We start from the raw sequence: 9,291 nt of genomic DNA on the forward strand, positions 1-9,291 counted from the left end.
GCGTTTATGGCAGACTTGGCTCGGTTTATGATGATTCGCAGATAGCGGAGCAGATGTGCAACACATGGACTCGCTTCATGATTTAAAATAATCAGGAAAAGAAAATGGTGAGCAGTTAAACAGCTTCATTTCAGTTGATAAATAAATGGTAAATGCATTCATAAGCATAGTCAGTATGTAAACGGCTCATAAAGCAGCAACATTCAAGCAAACAGAAGTATTTAGCATTAAATCAAAGTAGAAACGCACCCAGTATACTGAAAACGTAGAAGAGATCGGACTCTTTTTCCTCTCCATTCAGCTCTCCTTTGCATATGTAGGTTCTGTCATCCAGGGCGGCGCTGTAGCCCACGCTGGGGTTATAAGAGCCCTCCACTGCCATCTCGGTGTCCCGTTCGTACAGCGTGACGTTTATTGATGGGTTCGTCACCAGACATGGGATCGTGCCTTCCTCTCGCGTCTTAGTCACCATCACGTGTTCATTCTCCAGGAACCACACGTCAGGATCTAAGGAAGGCAGAGTCAATGTGAATGAATGAGTGAGTGAACAGATGAGTCCATGAACAAACCAATGAATGATTGAAGCATTCGTGATTGAAACAAAAAAGCACGAGCCAAGAAATGATTACATGTAAGTGAATGAACCAAAAATAGAATGTGCCAATGAATGAATGAATGAATCAATCAATCAATGAGTGAATGCATGAGATGAAACATGGGTGATTGAAACTAAATAAGCATGAGTAAACAAAATATTAAATGTAAAAAAAAATTAATCAAGCAAGCAAGCAATCAATCTGTGTTTGAGTGAATGCATAAAATAAATCAAACTGAATCTAAATGAATGAATGTGTAAGAAAATGAACCAATAAATAAATATGAGAATGAATGAATGAATGAATGAATGAATGAATGAATGAATGAATGAATGAATGAGTCAATCAATCAATCAATCAATCCATCGCTCGAGTGAATGCATGAAATTAATCAAAATAAATCAAAATGAATGAAAAAGAGAATGAACCAATAAATAAATATGAGAATATATGAATGAATGAATGAATGAATGAATGAATGTAAAAATCAATCAATGTTTGAGTAAATGCATGAAACGAATCAAAATTATTCAAAATGAATGAATGAATGTGTAAGAATATGAACCAATAAATGAATGTGAGAATGAATGAATGAATGAATGAATGAAAAATTAAATGAATGACTTAATGTATAAATGAATGAATCAATCAATGTATGAGTGAATGGATGAGATGAAGCATGGGTGATTGAAACTAAAAACTGAGCAAACAAATAATTGAAAAGTAATATATATATATATATATATATATATATATATATATATATATATATATATATATATATATATATATATATATATATATATATATATACATACATACATATAACTTTTAAATAAATTAACCAACAAATGAATCTGAGAATAAATTAATGAATAAATCAAACAATGTATGAGTGAATGCATGAGTAAAAGCATGAGTGATTTAATCAAAAAGCGCAAACAAACAAATGATTAAATGTTAAAATAAAAAATGAATGAATTCATTAGTGAATAATCCAGTAAATGAATGTAAGAATGAATCAATGAATCATTAAATGTATGAGTGAATGGATGAGATAAAGCATGAGTGATTTAAATGAAAAGCACAAACATACAAACAATGATTAAATGTAAAAATAAAAAAGAATGAATGCATTAGTGAATAACCCAGTAAATAAATGTGTGAATGAAAGAAAGAATGAATGAATAAATGAATGAATGAATGAATGAATGAATGAATGAATGAATCAATCAGTCAGTCAGTCAGTCAGTCAGTCAGTCAGTCAGTCAGTCAGTCAGCCAGCCAATCAGTGAGCCAATTAAGCATGAATACATAAAACACAATAAGGGTATTCAACAAATAAATGAATGAATAAATAAATATACAAATAAATAAATAATTAAATAAATGAATGAATGAATGAATGAATGAAAGAATCAATCAATCAATCAATCAATCTAATCAATTAATCAATCATTAATTGGTATTGAATGAATGAATTATAAATGAATGAATGAATAAATGAATGAATGAATGAATGAATGAATGAATGAATCAATCAATCAATCAATCAATCAATCAATCAATCAGTCAATCAATCAATCAATCAATCAATCAATCAATCAATCAAGCAAGCAAGCAAGCAAGCATAAATACAAAATTAATGAATATTCAATAAACGATTGAGTGAATGGATTAGTGAATAAATGAATGAATGAATGAATCGATCAATCAATCAATGTATGAGTGAATGCATAAGTTCACAAACAAATCAAAGAATTAAGCATGAATGAAAAAAAAAAACGAAGCATGAGCAAACAAATTATTAAATGTGAAAATCAACAAATAAACGAATGCGTAAGTGAATCAACAAATAAATCAATGTGAGAATCAATAAATGAATGAACGAATGAATGAATGAATTAATCGATCAATCAATTAATAATTTAAATCATGAGTGAATGAATGAATCAGTCAATCAATTCATGAGTGATTTAATCAACAAATCAATGTAATAATCAATAATTGGATGAATGAATGAATTCAGGAGTGAATCAATCAATCAACTCTTGAGTGAACAAATGAAAGAATCGATGAGAGAGAATCACCAAATGACTGAATCTGAAAAGTGATTTAACCCATAATTAATAAAAAGCATGAGTAAATGAAAAATTAAATGCATGAATGAACACATAAATCATTCATTTAATAGATGAATGAGTGAAGAAACAAATCAAAATGAATCATACGATCAGGAATAAATGTAAAAGAACGCATGAGCGTGTAAACAAATCCTAACGGTTTTATATGACGTATCTGCTATTTATATGCGTCTGCCATAGTTGAACAATTAGCATTCATTAATCGATTCACAAACTACTCGATGAACTCAACACTAAAGCACTCACCAGGCACAAAGACGGCCACCTCTCTGGATTCATTGGTCTTCTTCTCGGTGCACACATAAACCCCGGTGTGTCTCCAGGTCACCTGCTCCAGATGCAGGACGCTGGAGGAGGCGCTGAGCTCCTCTGTGCGAAAGTCTGGGATGTTCTCGTCCCGCCTGAAGCGCCAGGTGACGTTACTCCAGCCGGAGCAGGTGATGCTGGAGGACGAGTTGATGGACAGGATGATCTGTGGAGCGCTGGGACTGAGCTCCAGACCTGAAGTGCCCAGACAGAGCAGAACCAGACCTGCACACACACACACACACACACACACACACACACACACACACACACACAGTGTATGTTTTACACAGAGGACGCCCTTCCAGCTGCACTTATACACACTCAGTCACAAACACACTCATACACTACGGACAATTTTGTTTACCCAATTCACCTTTAGCGCATAAAACCCACGCCAACAAGGGGAGAACAAGCAAACTCCACACAGAAATGCCAACTGACCCAGCCGGGACTCGACCAGCGACCTTCTTACTCATTGGTGTAATGTAACGAATTACAAAAACTCAAATTAAACATACAAAGTTATTTGTATAACCTTTAAGTAGTTATTTGCAGGAACAATCTGCTGATTTTTTAATTAATTTTTTTGCTATTTCTGCACAGAATTTAGTGAAAAAAAATCCCAGAAACTGCTAATCTCTGCAGAATAATTTTGAAAGTATGAGCTGAAAACTTAACAACAAAATAATAATAATAATAATAATAATAATAATAAAATATTTCTCAGTGATGGGTTGCAGCTAAAAGGGCATCCACTGTGTAAAACATGTGCAAGATAAGTTGGTGGTTCATTCCACTGTGGCGACCCCTGATTAATAAAGATACTAAGTCGATAAGAAAATGAATAAATAAATGAATAATAATACATAAATAATAATAAAAACTAATAATAAAAACTAATAATAATAATAACAATAAACTAATAATAATAATAATAATAATAACTATAAGCAATCATAATAATTTTAATAATTAATAATAATTGATAATTAATAATAATAATAATAACAATAATACAAAATAAATAATACTACTACTACTAATAATAAATAATAATAATAATAATAATAATAATAATATTGATAATAATAACAATAGATAATAACAATATAAAAATAAATACTACTACTGCTACAACTACAATTAGTACTAATAATACTAATACTAATAGTAATAATAACATTAATAATAAAATAATAATAATAATAATAACAATAATAAAAAAATAATAAATAATAATAATAATAATACTAATAAATAATAATATAAAAAATAAATACTACTACTGCTACTACTACTATTACTACTAATAATATTAATACTAATAGTAATAATAACATTAATAATAATAATAATAAATAATAATAATAATAATAATAATAATAATAATAATATAATTGCAATAATAATAAATAATAATAATAATAATAAATAATAATAAATAATAATAAATAATAATAATAAATAATAATAATAATAATAAAAATAATAATAATAATAAAAAAAATAATAAAACATAAATACTACTACAAATAATAATAATTAAAAAAAATAATAAATTACAAGATTTTTATAAAAAATTTTTTAATGCTAATCAATTCAATTTAAATCACTTGCTTGGTTAATAAAGTACCTAATATTTTATTTATCTTACAAACTGTATTATTACACAAATCATCTAAATCAGAGATGCCTAAAGTAGGGCCCGCGGGCCAAAGTTGGCCCATGGTAACCTTTGATTTGTCCCACCATCCCATCTGAAAGGAGAGGTGGAATGATGAGGAGGTTGTTGGGGAGAATGCCTTTGACAGAGATCTTCATTTTGAATTTAACCTAACATTGTATTTGTTTTATTGATGAGCTACAAAAAACGCCAACTGAAATAAAATGAATTATTAAATACTGTAAATGAATCAGACGTTCAAAATGTAAATACTTTCACTTGACAGATGCACAAGACATCTGCGAGCAAATCAAAGTAAGCTCAACTAGTGTATTCAGCAACAAACTTGTGTTATAAATGAGATTGCTTATGTTTTACTGTAATAAGTTCATACAACTTTTAAAATTATTCCGCATTAGTTAATTTAATTTAAAGCAACAGTATTTTTAAAAATTACAGAATAAATTAGAAAATTACTTATGACGAATTTCCATCATGCAAGTTTGATTTTTAGCCCTTTATAGGAAAAGGTTTGGGCACTCCTGATCTAAACATTTAAATATTTAATAATATGTTCAATTATAACATCAAAACATGACAGAAAAATTGCTTCAAACTTGTAAATTATGAATGAAGGAGGTAGTTCACCACCTTAAAAATGGAAAAACTTAATGTATTCATATTCTAAACACACAGGTTATTATGCACTTGTAAAACTTGTATGTAGAGCAATCTGTTCTTGATTTTGACTCCCTTCAAGTTTAAAGAATAGTTCATGAAAAAATGAAATGAAATTAAATGAAATCAAACAAGTCTATTTTAAAAAATGAACTGGAACTGAACTATAAAATAAAGTCCTAACACAACAATTTTAAATAAGCAAAAAATAAAAGACCCATTCATGAGTCCCGTACATTAAGCACAGAGCAGAAATCAGGACTATCCTGAGCTCTAGATGGATCATACTGCAGTGGGATGCTGATTTTAGGCTTTGTTTAGTCTATTACCTGTTGTGATAGCAGTGAAGTGGAAGTGGATGCGGCTGATGGTCGAACTCTTCATGCTTTCTTCTAGAGCAGGACACATTCAACACTGCAGACGGAGAGAAAACAACATGACTGATTCGCCTCAAAGCCAAAGGAAACAGCAGAGTTAAACAACTTACCTCAACATTTATTTTCACAAAGAGAATGCTCCTCACTATTTATATATTATACTCCTCTAGCAAATACTTTTCAAAACTCACACACATGAAGAGACATACAGAGGTCATGTCTATTTTTTCCATGACATGATCTTTAATTTTCATGCTGCCTGTGTGTCTGTCGCGGGGAGAAATAACACACGGGTGGCTTCAGAGAGGGACACACACATGCCTGACTGCACACGAACAGAAGCAAGCTTCACAAACACTGTTATTGTTGCATTTTTCACTGGCAGCGACCGCACTCATGATGAGCATCGCAACAACACAGCGTAACGAATAAACACGAACATGAAAGGAATGGAAAATAAATAACAAAATAACATAACTGTACTGCAAACTTTAGTATACTGCCAGAGGGGGGGAAACAAAACAAAACAAAACTAAATTCAACAAAAAAATAAATAAATAAATAAACAAAATTAAGAAACAAAACAAAATAAAAAAACTAAACAAAACTAAACTAAATAAAAAAGAAATAAAAATGTAATTAAATTAAATTTTATATATGCAATAATAAAACAACTGCAAAATATAATACATTGCCTGAGAAACTAAAAAAACAAAACAAAACATAAAATAGTAATAAAACTGAAATAATAACAGAAATAAAACTAAAAAAAGAAATTAAACAACATTTAAAATGTACATTTTAATTTAAAATTAAATTACATTTAATTAAATTAAACAAAACAAAGCAAAAAAAATAAACAGTGAGAAAACAAAACTAACAAAACAAAACAGAAATTAAAAACATAAATAAATTTAAATTAAACAAAACAAAACAAAACAAACAAAACTAAACTAAACTAAAGTAAAGTAAACAAAACAAACAGAAATTCAAAACATAAGTAAAATTAAATTAAACAAAACAAAAAACATAACAAAACAAAACATAAATTCAAAACAAGTAAAATTAAACAAAACAAAAAAATAAATAAAAAAATAAAACAGTAATAGCAAAATAAAACTAATGAAACAAAACAAAACAGAAATTAAAAAAGTAAAAAAAGAAAGTAAAAAAAATTAACAAAACAAAAAACAAAAATAAAATAAAACAAAAATAAAACAAAAACAAAACTAATAAAACAAAACAAAACAGAAATTAAAAACATAAATAAAATTAAATTAAAACAATAAAATAAAACAAACAAAAATGAATAAAAGTAATTTAAATTAAATAAAAATGAACAAAACGAAACAAAACAAATAAAAATAATAAAATAAAACAAAACAAATTTTTTAATTAAATTAAAATTTACAAAACAAAACTACATAAATAAAACACAAAACAAATAAAAAACATATATAACATAAATACAAGTAAATTACATTAACTAAAGTTAAATTAAAGTTAATTAAAGTTTAAATTAACAAAACAAAAAACAATTAAATACAACAATTAAAACAAAACAAAAAATTATAAAATAAAACAAAACAGTAATGAAACAAAACAAAACTAATGAAACAACACAAAACAAAACAGAAATTAAAAACATAAATACAACTAAACAAAACAATGTGTATATACTGTACGTGTGTGTATATCTGTGTGTGTTGGGCTGCTTGGACAGGACAGTTGAGGGTGTAAATGTCAAGATATAGTGTATATGTGTGTGTGTGTGTGTGTGTGTGTCCCCTTAAGTATATATTTGCCAGTGAATTTTGACCATGTGTGGACATTGTTTTGGTCCACATGAGGAAATCCTCTCAAAAATCACAAAGAATTAAGTATTTTGAGAAAGCAGATTGTTTTCTCTGAGGGTTGTGTTTAGGGGAGGAGAGACAGGATACACAGTATGTACAGTATAAGAATCTCTATGTCTATGGGAAAACCATATAAAGATAGCTGTACATGTGTGTGTGTGTAGGGCTGATTGGACAGGGTAGTTGTGGGTGTTAATATCCGGATGTGTGGATGCAGTGTAGATGGGTGGGTGTTTGTTAAAGAGATCTGGAAACAGTTAAATGCAGATCACTGGGCGCAGAACCAGGGTGGGAAAAGAGGAGGTGGAGAAGGAGGAATCCATCGAGGGAGTCGCTGGAAAACACAGTCAAATGTGTAACTCTGGAGAAATGTTCCTAACTCGTAAATGATGTGGAGTTGCTTGAGTTCATGACAGCTATCTTTAGCAACACGTTTAACAGTCCAGTTGCATTATTAAATAAAGCAGAAATTCATGAAGAAACATTTGAGTTAATTTAGTTTCTTACTCTGTATTTTTGTCTCGTATTACTCTACAAATTTTAACATAATGTATCGTATCGTACTTTACTGCATTGTATTGTATTGGGGCAACACGGTGGCTCTGTGGTTAACGCTGTCCCCTTAGAGCAAGAAGGTCGCAGGTTCGAGTTCTGGCTGGGTCAGTTGGCATTTCTGTGTGGAGTTGGCATGTCCTCCCCGTGTTGGCGTGGGTTTCCTCCGGGTGTTCCCCCACAGTCCATACACATGCACTATAGGTGAGTTGAATAAACTAAATAGGCCGTATGTGTGTGAATGAGTGTATAAGGGTGTTTCTCAGTACTGGGTTGCAGCTGGAAGGGCATTCGCTGTGTAAAGCATGTGCTGGATAAGTTGGTGGTTCATTTCGCTGTCATGACACCTGATGAATAAAGGGACTAAGCCAAAGGAAAATGAATAAATGAATGTATCGTATCACATTGTATCGTATTGTATCGTATCACATCATATCTTGTTTATGCCATGACAGATTCATTGAAAAACTTGATAGAAAGATTTAGCATTTAAATTCACAGTTTGTATCATTAATAACTGCGTATGCTACTGTAGAGTATAGGCAAATCATCTTTATTAAAAAACGATTAGATCTTTACGTTTTATAACTGGAATTTTACGTGATTTTACAGTCAATTTACTTTATTTTCAATTTAAAATATTGAAATATTCTTAAATCGAGACATTTATCAGAGAAACAAAAAAACAGGAATGCATCTTTTTGCTCTATAGTTTTATGCTTAAACAAAACAGCAACAAAACAAAACAAAACAAAACAAAACAAAACAAAACAAAACAAAACAAAACAAAACAAAACAAAACAAAACAAAACAAAACAAAACAAAACAAAACAAAACAAAACGTAATGGAATGAAACAAAACAAAACAAAAAAAGGAAATAAAACAAAACAAAATTTACAAAAATGAATAAAAGTAAATTAAATTAACAACAAAAAAAAATAAAAAAATAAATAAATAAATAAAATGAAATGAAATAAAACAAAACAAAACAGTAATAAAACAAAACTAACAAAACAAAAATTACAAAAATTACAAAAATTAATAAAAGTAAATTAAATTAACAAAAAAATAAAAAATAAAAATAAAACAGCAATAAAACAAAACAAATCTAACAA

General features: G+C 29.1%; 1 protein-coding gene across 2 annotated transcripts in view; it reads right to left on the reverse strand.

The window, feature by feature from the left end:
- Nucleotides 1–6,090, reverse strand: part of pdgfrb (platelet-derived growth factor receptor, beta polypeptide) — a 43,783-nt gene extending 37,693 nt beyond the window's left edge. Inside the window, exons 1-4 of one of the 2 annotated variants that reach the window (XM_087280560.1) lie at nucleotides 5,878–6,090; nucleotides 5,720–5,804; nucleotides 2,987–3,271; nucleotides 250–507 (exon numbers count right to left, since the gene is read on the reverse strand). In XM_087280560.1, coding sequence (XP_087136686.1) covers nucleotides 250–507; nucleotides 2,987–3,271; nucleotides 5,720–5,798 — 622 coding nt within the window. In that variant the 5' untranslated portion in view covers nucleotides 5,799–5,804; nucleotides 5,878–6,090. 2 annotated transcript variants of the gene reach the window in all.
- Nucleotides 6,091–9,291: the final 3,201 nt, after the last annotated feature.

The sequence above is a fragment of the Danio rerio genome, chromosome 14 (assembly GCF_052040795.2).
Source record: "Danio rerio strain M-AB ecotype USA chromosome 14, GRCz13ab, whole genome shotgun sequence".
Taxonomy (NCBI): Eukaryota; Metazoa; Chordata; class Actinopteri; order Cypriniformes; family Danionidae; genus Danio; species Danio rerio.